Source organism: Solanum tuberosum, unplaced genomic scaffold (assembly GCF_000226075.1).
Source record: "Solanum tuberosum cultivar DM 1-3 516 R44 unplaced genomic scaffold, SolTub_3.0 scf00002, whole genome shotgun sequence".
Lineage (NCBI taxonomy): Eukaryota > Viridiplantae > Streptophyta > Magnoliopsida > Solanales > Solanaceae > Solanum > Solanum tuberosum.
The window spans coordinates 29,175-45,803 of record NW_006238928.1 but is presented as its reverse complement, the minus strand read 5'-3'; the positions used below and the strand labels follow the sequence as shown (position 1 = coordinate 45,803).

Sequence of the window (16,629 nt, the reverse complement as noted above, 5' to 3'; positions counted from 1 at the left end):
AGTGGGAAGTTCATAGAGTATTAAAATTATGAGACAGCCACGCGTTAGCAATCTATACGAATGACGAAACTTTTCGTACGAGTCTGACCTTTTATTAAACCACCTGACAAATTAAAATCTTCCACGTGGCAATAGCACACAATACCACTATTGGTTTTTTATAAACCCGAGGTATAATAGCGGTTTTTCTGAAACGCCCTAATACCCCCACCCCCGTTTAACCCCCCAATCCCAACCCCAACCCCAACCCCAACGCGTTTCACCTTTTTTCATATATAGACACACTTTCCTTATATGGGCAAATTCAATCAGAAAAAAAACTGAACCCAAAACGACGATTGCGAAGTCTCCTTTTGTCTTCTCCATCAACAGCAACTTTTTTTTTCCCTTTTCCTCGAAAAATTCCTCCACTGATTTGTTCTTCTGCTTCTTCTCGTGAATTCAATTTCTCTGGTAAGTGTAAACATACATTATTTTTTTTTGGTTTATTGTTTTCGCATATTTGAGGAATTGAATATGTAGCACGCAGTTGTTGTGTGTAATTGTAGCTAGCTAATTTTGTGTATTTGTAGAGAGAGAGAGAGTGTGTGTGAGATCGGCGATGGGGAGAGGAAAGATAGTGATAAGGAGGATCGATAATTCGACGAGCAGGCAAGTGACGTTCTCGAAGAGGAGAAATGGATTGTTGAAGAAGGCGAAGGAGCTAGCGATTCTGTGCGATGCGGAGGCCGGAGTCATTATCTTCTCCAGTACTGGAAAACTCTATGAATATTCAAACACCAGGTGATTTTCGCTATTTACGAGTATTTTTTTTTTTTGTATCTATAGATTATCAATTTATGAATTTTTCAGAACTTTTAGTTTCATGTTTTAGTTATGTGGATTAACGAGATCTGTGTGCTAAATAGTTCAATTTTGTAAGTTTGACTTGGATAATGTGGTATTATAGATGCTAATATAGTGTAAAATAAATTCTTCTAGCTAGTGAAGTTCAAATCTACTAAGTAGGATGAGCTCATCTATGTGAGAGTCGAAATGCTTTGTTTACTCTATTTTCGCTCGAAATTGTGCTTCATTTTATTGCACGCTTTCTGTTTGTTATAATGTCGCTCAGTTTGTTTAATGACTGTGTTGTATGAGCTCACTGGGTGAGAAGATGTGTGGATAGTGAGTTCCGCTTAAGCTTAAGTGAATGTATAGAATGAGGCTAGCTGGTGTTAGTTATGTCAGTAGTGCATTGAGAGAGTACTATCGCTATTGAACTTTCTTACTGGTTTTTATGGGCTAATTGCTTGGGGTTATGTTCATGACAACTTTGATGTATGATTTGAGGTTAGCTGGACTTGGTGAAACTTCGATATAGTGTAATATATTGAGCATATAGTTGTATGCACACCCACTAAAATGATCAATGCTAGAAAAGTTTTCATGAAATAATGAACAGAACAAAGACAGCTTCTCATTGTTAATCTTGTCTATGCATAGAAGCACATTGGTCGAGTTTCATAAAAGTGTGCTTAAAGACTAGCACCAGATGAACGTAAGGGCTAGCAGTAGCTCATGCAGTAGAGATGCATACTCATCATACAATGTGTATAATTATTTGGCTTCATTTCATTCACATCCTAAAACTACTCCTAATGGGCGGACAGTTATTTAAACAACAAGAGTTTTTGGTTGACAGAAGTTAATGAGATGCATGCTGGAATATATCATGGGCCTTTGATGATATTATTACAAGGCACATTGAGGTATATATAGGTGACCAACGGCACTTCTAGATTCAATAGTGCATGTCTGGGTAGATTTGTCGATCTCCCTAGAGTAAGCTCTCCCATCTCACAATTGAAACCATTCAGTTTGTGTAATGTGACAAATAAGATTTATTTCAAAGATTTTGTCTATCAAACTGACCCCCATTTTACGCAAGCTCATCTCCGAGAATCATGTTGGGTTTGTAAGGGGAAGACTGATAATTTGAAATGTCTTATTAACCCAAGAAATCATAGATGGAAAGGAACACAATAAAGGAGGTATTATTGTCACAGGCTCTCCTGGACCTTCTTTATTAGCTGTTGTTGATTTATCGACAAATTGTTGTCAAGAAACTCTTATTTAGTCATCATAAAGGGTACAACAGATGACTTCTTTAACTTCCCTAGGGGAGTTAAATAAGGGGACTCTTTATCTACTGTTTTCTTTATCATAGCTGCAGAAGCCCTTTAGAAAGCTTTCAATCAACTTAATAACAAGAGCAGTTATAATGGCTTCTTCTACATAAGCAGTAAGGGATCAAGAATTAACCATTTTTATTGTGCTGGTGATCTAATTTTATTCACTCCTAGGGATAAGAGGTCAGTCAAGATGGTCATGAAGGTGCTTAAAGATAATCAAGATGTTTCATGGCAAGAAATTAACATATAGCAGACTAATTTCGATACATATGACTACGAAGACAGAAGAAGTATAGGAAGATTGAGGACATGGTCTGGTTACAAACATTCAAAGTTCTCGTTTTCCCTATACAGTGTAGGAAGAAAGTGGCCTATATTACTGACATGGAAATCAAAGTTTTGAACAAGGCTGGTGACTGGCAAGGTAAGCTGCTGTCACGGGGAAAAAGCAATCATCATTAAGCATGTTTTACAATCCGAGACACTTCACTTGCTTGTTGCCATCACCCCTTTAATTACCGTGCTCATTAAGATAGAAACTTGCTTTTCTAATTTCTTTTGCTGAATGAAAGAAAGCAATATCATTGAGCTCATGAGATTAAACGTGTTATCCTTATGAGGAAGAGAAAGGTGGGATGGGGTAGGGCGAATTGGTTTTAAGATATTCATTCCTTATTTTCAGCTAAGAGATGGTGGAGATTAAGAATCGAAAGTAAATTGGATTTATCCTAGCTACATGAATTTACTTAGTTCATGTATTAGGAAATCAAACCCTTCGGGGTGGCCCAGTGGTTTGAGCTTGGGACTTCCATGTTGGAGGTCTCAAGTTCGAAACCCCTTGCCAGCGAAAGTAAGGGGTTTGCCTTTTGGGTCGAGCTCGTCGCACCATGCTTGCCTAGTGCGGTTTACCTCTCCTATGTGGTTTGCGAGCTATTGCATAGGAGCGGGGGTTTTACCCTGTGCGCACTCAAAGGGTAGCGGCTACAGGTTTCCCTTGTCATAAAAAAAAAAATGTATTAGGAAATCAATGTTAAGATACGTGTATGCTTTTATTCATGAACTAGGGAACAAGAAAAACTTAGAACTAGTCATGATACATGTACTTGAATAGGTACATGTTATAAGAATTCCTATAAATATCTAGCTATGATAAGCTAAAATGTAAGATAAGTTGGTGGAAGAAAATATTCCCCACTTATCTTCAAAGAGAATGATTGATTATGTAAGTCAAGTTGAGTGGAACAAAGAAGAATTGTTGCCTCACTTGTGTTCAAGAAAGAATTTGAATGATTGCGAGTGTTTCTCCAACCCCATTTTTCAACATTTGTTATTAGAGCTACGTGTCCTGAGGGGGTTATGAAAAAACTTCTTACATGCTAGATGAATGGAGATGGAGTAAAATGATTCTGTTGTATAAGAACAAACGCGATAATTAAAATTGCAATAACTACAGGAATATCAAACTACTGTATATGTTACACTAATGAAAGTTTGTGAGAGGATGGTAGAGATGAGAATAAGGAGGAATATGTCTATTTTCGAGAATCAATTCGGATTCATACCAAGACGATCAACTATAAAATTTATCCATGTTTTAAGGAGATCGCTGGAGCATTATAGAAATAAGAAAAAAGACTAACTTATGGTGTTCATTGATCTAAAAAAGGCACATCCCAAAGTCCCAAGGGAGGTTATTTGGAGATCATGATTGGAGTCTTGAAATGTACATGTTGCATACATTAGAGAGATTAAGGACATATAGGAGGAGACTCCGAATACTTCCTAGTCTTAATGCGATTTCATCAAGAATATCAACTCTTAGCTCATTTTTATTTGTCTTGGTGATGGAAGAACTGACACAACATATTCAAGATGAGGTACCATGATGTATATTATTTGCAAACATAGTATTGATTGACAAGACATGTCGTAGCTAACATTAGATCAGAGTTCTAAAACCCTAGTGACTTAAAGTTTAAAGTTTAGTAGGATTAAAACAGAGTACTTTGAGTGCATGTTTAGTGACGTAACAAATGAGACAAACATGGAAGTGAGGATGACTTATAAGTCATCACTAATAGATAAAACTTTAAGTATCTTGGGACAATAATCTAAGGAAGTGGGGAGATAGACAACAATGCATGTGTATTGGAGAAGTGTAGATGAAATGAAGGCTCACATCCGATGTCTTACGTGATAAGAATGTGCCACCCAAATTTAAAGGTAAGTTGTACAGAGTTGTTAGACCAATTATGTTGTATGAGACAGAGCGTTGACCTATCAAAACTCACATAAGATGAAAGTAGTAGAAATGAGGAGGCTTAGCATGTGCAGACATACCAGCTAGGAGAAATAAGATTACAAACAAAGATATACAAGGTAAGGTGAGAGTGACATTTGTAGTAGACAAAATGAGAAAAATGAAACTAAGATAACTTTACTATATTTATTTTAATACTTCTCTTTTCTTGGTATTTTTATTAGAGCTTCTTTCACTCATCAATGAAGGATTATAATCTAAAAATGGGGAACTTGAGCTCGTGGTCTCTCCATAAAATTAGGTATATATATATATAACGGAAAAGGGTCAAAATTGCCCCTAAACTATGTGAGATAGACCACTTATATCCTCCATTACATTTTGAGCTCAAAAATACCCTCATTGTTACCTCTAGAGACCACAAATACCCCTCAAAAGTTTACTACCCAAATTTTTAATGACATGGCAAGCCATGTGTGACTGGTCCTTCCACCTAAGCTGCCAACTAGGATTACCACTATCTGTTTTAAAAATCTAAATCTCCTAAAATTGGATTAATCCAACAAAAAAACAAGAACAAAGTTAATATTATCGAGTCGTAAATTTCCCCTCATACATACAGAAGATACAAGTTGTTATACAAAAAATCATCCTATCAAGTTAGATATATTATATATTAGTTATTTATCAAGTGGAAATATACTTGGTTAATAGTTAAACAACGATGAAAAAATAACTTTTAATGGCAATAAATATAAATATTAAGAAAGAGTGGTAAATATTTATGTAATTAAAAATAGAAGGTTTTTAATTAAAAATATAAATATTTTTATGTAATTAAAAATAAAAGATTTATTTCTAATTTTAGAAGGATTTCTAATTGTTGGAATTCCTAGTTGGCAGGTTAGGTGGAGAGATCAGTCTCACATGACTTGCCATGTCATTAACAATTTGGGTTGTTAACTTTTTAGGGGGATTTGTGGTCTCTAGGGATAATAGTGGGGGTGTTTTTTTATCTCAAAATGTAACTGAGGGTATAAGTGGTCTATTTTGCATAGTTCAGGGGCAATTTTGACCCTTTTCCACATATATAATTGATATAATATTATTTATTGACACCTATGAATAAAAAAGGCTAAATGGTGCATTTTTTCGTAATGCACCCATATTCTAAAAATTCTAGATTCGCTTCTGCTTTCACTCTTGTATTTTGCAAACCTGTTTTAAAACACTTTTCTTGAGTTGAGTGTCTATTGAAAACAACCTCTCTACCTCATATTCCACTTGTAAATTCATACTGCATATGTTGTAAGGTTCTCTCATGTGATAATATTTGACAAGAATAGAAAAGTGTAGTGGTGTTAAGGTAAATACTTACCGCGTTTGGTGGTAATATCAAAACAATTCAAATTATTGGGTCAAGTTTAGAATTGGACCTAAGATGGATTGATCTTGATATTTTATCCCCATAGGAAAAGTCTTACAAAAATGGCTTCTATAAAGGGTGGTCTTGATTTTTTTTAGTACCATTGAACAATTCTTTTTAAAAAATAGCCTCCGTTTCAGAAAATTCCAACTTTTGCCTCGTAAGGCATCATGTTAGGAGATTTTAAGACATTGAACTTGCTAAATTGATCAGATGTTTTGCCTTATAGGCAAAAGTAAAAATTTAGATATGTTGCCCATTACATATTTATCAAAATAGTAAACCTTTTCAATTGACCAAAAGTTGTCTTATATAAGGAAAAACTGGAATTTAATTAGATATGGTACCATAAGATATAAATTCTAACTTTTACACTTAAAAGAGCCTGGACATTTTACGATAGCAAACTTGCTCAATTGATAAAAACTAGATAAAATTTAGAACTACTGCATATTGCCCATCAATATAAGCTCCATCTTTTGCCGATAAGACATGCCCAAACGTGAATACATCTTGAAGCCACAGGTAGAACTACTTCAATTGACCAGAAGTTCTACCTTAACAGGCAAACGTTAGGAACTATTACTAATGTCTGATGACCAACATAAATTATTTCCAGCAAATATTTTCAAGTTTAGTTTTAAAATAAAATTATCAAGCGGAATTATAAATTTTTTTGAGACAAAAAAACCCAAAACTGGACACTTTGTTGAACACTTTATTGTTCCTTTTGTTGATTTTGTGTATCAATATTTCCTTCCAGTTCGTTATAAAAAAGCCCGACTCATTAAAACTTGTCATTTCCTTAAACTCATTTCTACATTTGGATTTTGGATTAATATAATTAAAACTTGTCATTTTGTTCCCTTAACGACATATTCTGTATCACAGAAATTTTTTGACATGTTTAAAATCACACGTGTCGTAATGTTTGCCCAGTAAAAAAAAAAGGTAGTGCTGTTACAGAGACAGCGATTTAGCTTCATTGCAAACCGTAGTGCTTCTATAGGAAGTAATTCCTAGCGCGTCTGCCTTGAAAGCTAAGTCAAACAAAGGAGAAACAGTAAAATGTATTATATTATCATGCATCCTATATCCATATTGTTTTGCAAGTTGATCCGCCACCTCATTTTGTTTCTTGTAGTTGCGTTCATTCAAAGGTTCTCTTAGTTGGTTCAGCAATGACCTGCAACCATGAACAATGTCAGAACAATGTAAGTTATTGTCGCGGAGGAACAATGTAAGAGAGATACTTGGGAGCATCGACTCTTTTATGGATGATAGGGCAACAAAAACCTTTTGTTCATTTGACTGTATGTTTGCACTAACATTAATAGAGGAAGGTATCAAATATTATAAACTTCAGTACGAAGGTAGTGCTGGGTGCCACATTTACAATTTGAAAAAAAGCAAAGAAAAAGTGTTTCCTTGATTCTTCCTACAAGGATTCTAAAACTTAAAACTTCTAAACAGCATTCGAACTATTTGCAAGATTTTCGTTACACCCAAAACAGAAAAAGAAAATATCATTCATCCATCCCCCAATTTAATACGAACTTCTGCTTTGAAAGGTCAATAGACCTATGACTGTTCTCCATACCTCCATAATTATTTCATTTTTCATTTAGTGAACTTGAATTATGTTTGCTTTAAGTTTTTTATGCCCAAGCCCCCTTCCATTTCACTAGATTAAAACACCTCTTATCTCTATCTCCTTGCCATATAAAGTTCCTTATTAAAGCATCAGTCTTCTTTTCAATTTTTACTGGTATATTTGGCAGATAGCTTGATTAGTTAACAATGTACTTGACTCATTAACCATCAATATTTCATGTTGCATCCATTATCTATCTACCACAAATAAAAGTGATTTGATGAGTGTCTTATCAGTTTGTCCACCATTTTTTTGAGTCTCTAGATACCAGCTTAGAGTACCAGAAATTATGCCCTAAAGGACATGTGTGGGAGCTGTCATTAGCGTGAAAATAGTCGTAGGAATTGTTTCCCACAACAATGAGTTTACACCAAGGAGAACGAAACGAGCCCCTACGTGTTTACCCTAGTCTAGACAAGTTAGCAAATACAGTACAAGATGAAGTCCCATGATGTATGCTATTTGCTAATGATTTGTGTTAATTGACAAATCTAGCAAGGGTGTCAACCAAAAGCTTGACTTATGGAGAAAAACGTTAGAAAGTAAGGGTTTTGGGATAAGTAGAAGTAACAGAATGAAATTACAAATGAAGGTGTTACTCGTTAAAATCAGATGGTTGAAATGAAGAAGTGCTATCAAGTGAAATGTGATAGAAGGATGCCTACCAAATTGAAAGTTAAAAAGTATATAGAACAACTATAAGACTTACAATGTTATATGGTGGTTGAATGTTGGGTCGCTAAAGATACAATCCAAGTTCACTTGAGATGGTTTGAACATGTTTTACAAATGCACTAATTCGTTGGTGTGAAACAATAGTAAGTGAAAGTGTTGAAAAGAGATGGGCAAATCTAAAATGACATGGAAGAAAGTCTCGAAAGACCTATAAATGCATGGTGTTAATGCAGACTTAGCTAACAATTAGGCATAATAGAAGAAAAAGATCTATAGAGGTGATAAGCTACTAGTTGAGAATAGATTTTAGACTTGTTAGATAAATTCTAATATTATTATTATTATTATCATTATATATCCATAAACAGCCTCTTAGGGAACTTTCACAAAAATAAATTATTGCATGTACCCAACATCCCAAAACAGGGGTAACCCAATACTGTCCTCCAGTTGTACTGAAAGAAGTCTGAAATAGCAAATCACCCAAGAAATTTGCTGCTCCAACCGTTTCGTGCAGCAATCTTGATTGCCAGCATGTCCATTCTTGTCTAAACATATTTGCTCTATCATCATCTCATGAAGCATTTCTCATTTAGTCATTACCTACTGATGGCTAACAACTTGCTATTGTTGACGTGTCATTGTTGTTGTTAGGATTATTTTATCTAGTACCATTCTACAACTAAACAATTGTTTTTAACTTTATGGGAGAAGAGAGAGGGCAAGAAAAGTTTGACCCAAGAAATTGGATGCCTCTTTGGTTTTTATCATATTCAATAATCGGATCCCAATACTAACCTTATTTACCCCAACCACCTACTGCTAGTTCCTTAACTCGCAGCAAGCGTTATGCATCTTTTCTCTAGTATGCATTTATGTTATACTAGTCATGTTTAAGAAATTCTCTTCTTTATCTGTTTTTTTTTTTTTTTGAGTGAGGTGGGTAGGTTGAAGGTATTCCAAGGAGTCTTATTTTGAAAACTAAGACGGGTCAACAGAATGGAGTTTGGATAAACAATACGATTTAGTAAGGGAAAACTTGAACATTGGACCATAATGCATGGCTACATGCATTTGGGTTTTCATCCTGAAATATCCCCTTGTTATTCTTTGTCTGAAGTCAGGTTGTATGTTTCAACATTCAATAACTAGTATAGAATTGAGAAGCAACATAGACAATGCCTACAGAAATAACGTGTGATGAAGATAACACACTTAGATATATTCATTAGAGCATGTTCACCATATCTCTCTTGTTTTGCTTTAATATTAAGCATGAAGGCAACAGCCACAACTAATGAGTATTTCATACCTTGATGATTGGTACATGAAAGTAGAGTAAAAGGAGCAAAACAGACTTCAGTGACATACCTTAAAGACAGTACCATTCACTTTGTAAAGGTTTTGTGCGCTATCACTCCCAAGTCCATTCAACTGACAAACACAGAAAAAGGAATCAAATACCAGAATTGCAGCCATCAGATTAATAAGAGGCTGCAAAAGATATTACCTGCGTTGTTCAATTTATGTCCTTTCTTATAAGTAGATAATAAAGACACTTCTGAATATATTTACTTTGACAGCATGAAGTCGGTGATTGAAAGATACAACAAAACAAAGGAGGAGAATCATCAATTGGCAACTCCAACTTCTGAGGTTAGGGTAAGTTTCACTGGTTAATTTGCAGTCAACTAATCAAAGAAAAATATGCATAGCTAAGCTTTCTATCATAACCACTTCATGTCGTTGGACATAATCTAGGCAATATCAAGGGACTTGTTGAGTAATTGAGGCATAGAATTAACAACCTAAAATCTCAGGTTCAAGGCCTTCTATAACACATAATATACACATATCTACTCAACCATGGTGAGCTGATTTCTGGACATCTGTAAGGTAGGCTGCAGCAAGCTTTTTGGTGAGATAGTCAAGGTGCGAGCAAATTGATCCAGACACCACTATAATAAGTAAAAATTCTGTTCAAAGTTAACAGAATAATTAAATGGTAGAGAATATTTTTAGTGATTATATTATAGATGAAAGTTAAGAGGATCATTAAGAATTATATGGAAAATATTCTTAGTGATTATATGATAAATATAGGAAACCATAGAAACAAAAAGACTTCCCTCATACAAGCAGCCCTCTTGATATTACCAACCAGTGCCAACAAGAATATCTTTTCATCTTCTTCTCCTACTTATTGGGCGTATTAGGCTTCTAGGAAATTTGTAGAAACCTAAGTGAATATATATTTGGAGATTTTATTACTCATCTCTTTCTGATTGATCATTCTAGGAAGTACCATTCTTACTTCCAGCGATCATTTAGGCAGCACTATGCTTTTTCAGGAGCCATAACTCTTTCCAGAGAACATTTGAGGCACCACACTGATGTATTTCAGGCAACCATCTATTCCTAGAGATTTGTGTCACCATATCACTTCTCCCTAAATTAGAAAAAAACATTTCCCTATGGGCTGTAAGGACACTTCTTTGGCTACATCGACAACAGTCTGTGAGAAAGAATAAGACCTTTTACGGCGAATGTCACTATTCCAGCAACTCATTTCAGATGACTGTCAATTATTCTGGTGAGTTCTAATACAGTGCAAGGTGGCATGTAATCCTAACATTGTTTTTGATAAGTAGAATTTATTCATAGAAACAGCAACAATCAAGTATTAAACCTGTAACAGAAGTTTGACTCAACTCCTATCCAAGATACAAGGAGTCTATATGAAGTCCAAAAGTGTTATCAAGATAATTTTTACTGAGAATTATTCTAAAGGTTTATACTATAGTCTAGAGAACTATTAATTACTATGTCAAAATTGAAATCCTCAATGAGTATGGTTCCTTAGTCCATAGAAACTCCTAAGAGTCTAGTGTTTTCCTAACAATAAAAGCTTAGTTAGGGTTCCTTACATGAATTATGGTGTACTTCTGTGTATACGACTTTGTGAAAAGGATTTAAAAGATATTAGCACCTATGATGAAGGGAAATAGAATTTCGGAAACAGCCGTTCTACCTCTGGGCTCGGAGGTAGAGGTCAGGGCTGTGTTCACTCTACCCTCCCCAGATCCCACTCCGTGGGACTATATTGGGTATGCTGTTGATGTTGTTGGAATGTCAGTCATAGGGTGGAGAATCTTATAATAAGAGGGCTAGTGACTAGTCAAGTCAAAAACCTAGTTTGATCTACATGACTGGTTATATGGGTAGCCGAATGGTAATAAAATATTAACTATAAAGGAAAACAACAAAAACGCTAGAAAGAGTCAAAATGAATATTGATAATATATCTGTGAATTTACACTATTCCGATTTAATTAATTCTATTTATACCATGTGAGTCCTCCAGTTTTACCACTTCTAAGTTTCTATGTGATCTGGTTAGATTGCATGAGCCTGGTCCTAAGTTTGTAGTATCCTACCACTCAGATTGCTATTTTGACAGTTTAGGAAAAGAATAAAATGCACATTAAAGTACGTTGCTTTTGTTCTCACCAGAAAAGTGGAAAGAGAAAAATGAATTTTCATCCCTTGATAAATCAGATAACTTATCCACCTTCACTTCCTTGGCTCATTTGGTACAACGATTCCTCATTGCCCTGCCTTTCTGCCATACTCAACACTTGTCTGTCCAAATGGTCGGTCTAGCCATATGTTGGGTCAAAACTGAAAATAGAAGAAGTGAGGGAATGATCTTAAAGGTTTCATATTATCACCAACTCTACTGGAAAGGTCAAACTGTGTTTCCAAGGGAAATAGAATTAGGAGACGGAAGCAGGGTAACAGGGACAAAAGCGAAGAGACAAAACAGAATCCTGCAAGAAGCAAAAGATTCTTATAGTTAACAGTTAGTTGTACAGCTGAAGATGCTGGAATGGAGGCTAAAGTTTGAAAACCAATATTTAAGATGGAAGGAAGATGCTTTATGAGAAAATAGAAACATTCATCCAAACTGGTGTCTTATAAACCACGGGCAATCCAATACATTGACAGAGAACAGGAGCTAAGTATTCCATTATTACTGATCTGGCATGAAATGCTATCCATTGAAAATGTAACAAAACTTCACCTTTTCAAGATTTAACTGGAGAGACGTCACATAAGAATAGATCAGGGACTATGGCTTTAATTTGTCTAGCAATCACAGCATAGCTCAAGATAGAACTGTCTTATAGTTCACACTACACAATTACTTTGAAGCATTTTGTATCATATCAAGCAAAAACATCTTCAGCTAAACAATTTTCATATAACCCCTACAGTCTGCATATTAACGCGAAAAAAGATTCTACACAGACACAGCCTGATTTCCTGCAAGAGCAATTAAAGAAAGGGTTTTCATGCTCTTGAGAGGGGTACATGATTGGAAAAACAAAACCACGTGCTACCTTTTTACTGACGATCACCATTATCAACTTCAAGGATTTAGTAGTCTGCCTAATCCAGCTGTACTTGAAAAATTGGCCATCTTTTAAATTACCTTTACAGTGTAAAGGTTCTATTGTGGGAAAAGTTCTAGTAAGACAGGGACTTCAAAGGCTGCTTATCCTCCAGCCCCCTTCTAACTAGTGTCAAAATCTTAAAACAAAATCTTCTGAATCTTAATCATTTGAGCCATGCCAATTCAACAAGGAGATTCAATTTGTGGTAGAGGTAGTAATGATTTCTTTCCGGTGAAGCCCATTTCTTGAAAATCGTCTGCTAGGGCACACTATCTGTTGTCAAATATCTACCAAGATGACAGCTGGTGTTAACCTACACCTTGATCATTCCTATGTTCACATATAAGTTCAGGTACAGCAAGGAGCTTTTGGATATGGTATTGGAAGATAATTCCTGGTAGATTGATCATGGAAGCAGCACTTGACCCCTTTTAATAATAAGACTGGATAGACCACCCTAATTTAAGACATAACTAAGAATTCTGCTCGGGGGTTAATACTGCCATCATGACATATTGCACTCATTTTCATAGCACACTCTTCCAATGGTACACAAATCCAGGAACAGAAAATCTCGTCTAGAGCTGCTTTACGATCTTCAAGTGGGGTAACTATGACGCAGCTGTAATTTTATTTTTTTTGTACAACTGTAATTAATCATTTACAGAACATCAAATTTAATTACTCCTTACTGTACCAGACATCATAGTTTATGACCATCAACTTCAAGGCCTCCAAAACAACAATAGCTTATAATTTTATCCCTGATAGCATATTGTCGAACAAAATTGTTAATGGTAGGAAGCAACAAATATAAAAACGACGCCTTGTGGCAATCTCAAGGAAGTAACTCTAAATTGAAGTTACACAATCTTAAGGGTACATATGGATCTAATTCCCAGACCACAAGGAGGGGGACGGCTCAATTTAAATCTAAGTAGCACCCATTACATCTAGGCTTGGTTTCCTATTGATTTCACAGCTAGTTTTATCAAGCATGCAGAAATATCCATTAGTTTCTCCTATGATAATCCAAAACCATGTATTAAAATATAATTTCCTGTTAGCAGTTTTGGCAAAGGGAAGCGGCAATGCTGAGGCAACAACTACAGAACTTGCAAGAGAATCACCGGTAAACTCTCTTGTCATATGTTAGATATATTTCTTACTTCCACAAATAACTTATTCAATGATCTATAGCACAAACACAGGGACTCTTGTCTCCATTGTAAGTTTTAAGACATTAAAGTAAAAATTACTCCCTTCATTCACTTTTACTTGTCACATTTGGAATTAGCACACCCAATAAGAAAACAATAATTGACATGGCTATTTTACCACACTACCCTATTAATTGATGTTTAGTATTAAGTGTTGAAAAATGATCTGGGAATATGTAATCAATGCTAAGGGGAAGACATGGAAAAAATTTATTGTCTTTTCTTGATATGTTAAAGGTGAAGAGTAAAAGTAGGTTTGGGGGTTTCACATGAATCCCTATTAATTGATGTTTAGTATTAGGTCTTGGAAATGGTGTTATCCACTTTAATGTTGAGGGACTAGGAATTAGAGATTTTAGAATGTTCATAAACTCTACCAGGAAAGTTGGTTTGGGGTTTCACATGGAACTCAACCGTTGTGGGCATCGACAAGTATGCTATTAAATGGGATAATGAGGACCAATCATATTGAGCATCTCTTTAGAGGATATTGGGAAAATGTGGAGAGATCCTATCTAAGTGAAAATTTATATATACTTTTTTGAAAACTACCCATCAAAGCGACAAATTTAAAAGGGGAGAGGGGTTTTGTTGTGTGTGTGTGTGGGAGGGGGGGAGGGGGGCTAGGCTATTGAAACTAGAATCAATGTCTTGAAATAGAGAGGGTAGAGTCGTTGATTGTGTTAAGTTTTCTGATCATTTTTAATACTTTCAACCAACAGATATTAACAGTTGTCGACAATTTTTTTATTTTCTGAAATGGTAACATAATAATTGTCCACAATTATAGAGAATGGGGGAGAATTTTATAGGACCTATTGCTTGGATCACCATACATGCAAAGAAAATACAGAAATACTCCCAATTCACATTATTTTGTAGTTATTACTACTCGTTTCTGTATTTTCTTTTTTCAAACTACTTGGAAATGCTTTGTTTTAAGCGGAGGGTCTATCGGAAACAGTCTCTCTAGCTCTAACGAGGTAGGAGTAAGGTCTGGTTACACTCTACCCTCCCTAGACCTCAAATGTGGGATTACATTGGGCATGTTGTTTTTGTTGTTCTTTCTTTAGGTAGGAATTTTCCCATAACATTAGTATACGTTGATTTCATCAACAATGTTCCTAGGCAAAATAAAATATCTCCTCCATTGCACTACTTAAAATATTTAACTATTGTGATCTTTTGGATCGATGGTGTTATTTCTTTTTATTTTTTGGGGGTTGGGGGGAATAAAGGTAATATTTGAGGGTTTTACTTTTCTGTCTTTAAATGGATGGAGTGAGGAAATAGAGAAATGTGTATTAATTGACACTAATTCCCGTGATAGCTATTTTGTTCATAATCCTGAGCTTTCTTTTGACACTACAGAAGTTCCGTTAAAACATGTCCTGTTTTTCTTCGTTTCACTCGCTTTTTGACAGAACATTTTGTTAACGAACTTAACTCTCCTTTCTCTGCTTCTCCCTTCCTGTCCCTCAAAACCCTTGAAGAACAAAAAAAATTGAATGTACCTCCTCTTCTCTCCTCTCATTTCTATCTGTCTTTCAATTCTATAGCTCTATCAGAACCCAACACCCACACCCCAGTTTTCTTTTTCTATGTTCAGTGGGCAGTAGAAAGAGAGAAAAGGATAGTTCTAGTAGTGATACAAAAGGTGTCTCATCAAGGATGCCGTTTGGAATGTTCCTTCAATATCTTCAACAGTATAGGCATCCTAAGCCAACCACAAGAAAATGCATGAAACTAAGAACTAAACTATCACCACCTTGCTGGAAAAAAGCAAGTGACACTAGATAGCTTGTAACATCAGTTCACAAAATAGAATATGACAGAGATATCTGCTCTAGGTTATCCTTAAAAAGATTATATCTGTAAGTGCTGACAGAAAGGATACTCAGATTATTTCAAGCTACTGGTTTTACAATCAAAAGGAAGAGGCACTCAGGACCATGGTTGTAACCCTTCAGATCAGGGTTTTGAAGGATCAAACAACATTCGGTCTCTCTTATGAATTAAAGTATTAGCATGGACTTCTAGGGTGTGTCTGGTATGGAGGAAAACATTTTCTAGTAGAAGTGGCTTCTTGTTTATTTTCTTGTGTTCGGTATGCAAGTAAAAATTTATAATCCTAAAAGTATTTCTATATATATCTAAGACAAAACTATGACTCTATGAGGGTGGGGGTGGAGGAATTCAGGGGTGGGCTGGGTGGTTGTGAGGAGACAATGTGATTTGTTTTACCTACTTTCATTAGGAAAGTTATTTTCCATATTATTTTTATTATGACAAGGGAAAGCCGCAGTCGTTACCCTTTGGGCGCGCACAGGGTAAAACCCCCGCTCCTATGCAATAGCTCGCAAACCACATAGGAGAGGTAACCCGCACTAGGCAAGCCCGGTGCGATGAGCTCGATCTAGAAGGCAAACCCCTTGCTTTCGCTGGCAAGGGGTTTCGAACTTGAGACCTCCAACATGGAAGTCCTAAGCCCAAACCACTGGCCAACCCCAAAGGGTCATTTTCCATATTTTCAAGGAGATTGTTTTCCTAAAGAAAATATTTCTCAAAATTTTTGGTCAACTGAACTGCAGTGAATCATGCAATTCACTGGAGGATTCTGTAAAGATGTCTTCACTATATAATCCCAGCAAGCAACTCAATGTTGGGGAGTGAAAATTCAATAATAAGCACACCTCAAATGGTGTTATAGATTTCTTCCAGAGCTCCATCAAACTGTTTAACATCAACCCCCACCCACACCCA

The 16,629-nt window shown here is 35.7% G+C and overlaps 1 protein-coding gene across 4 annotated transcripts in view; it reads left to right on the top strand.

Moving 5' to 3' along the window:
• The first annotated feature begins 258 nt into the window (after positions 1-258).
• LOC102593715 (MADS-box transcription factor 23-like) overlaps positions 259-16,629 on the top strand; it is an 18,143-nt gene continuing 1,772 nt past the window's right edge. The window contains exons 1-4 of one of the 4 annotated variants that reach the window (XM_015309878.1): positions 259-453; positions 573-783; positions 9,773-9,845; positions 13,717-13,778. In XM_015309878.1, the coding sequence (XP_015165364.1) occupies positions 602-783; positions 9,773-9,845; positions 13,717-13,778 (317 nt within the window). In that variant the 5' untranslated portion in view covers positions 259-453; positions 573-601. Of the gene's footprint in view, positions 454-572; positions 784-9,772; positions 9,852-13,716; positions 13,779-16,629 lie in introns of all 4 variants that reach the window. The other 3 variants (XM_015309863.1, XM_015309846.1, XM_006337958.2) reach the window with 3 other exon arrangements.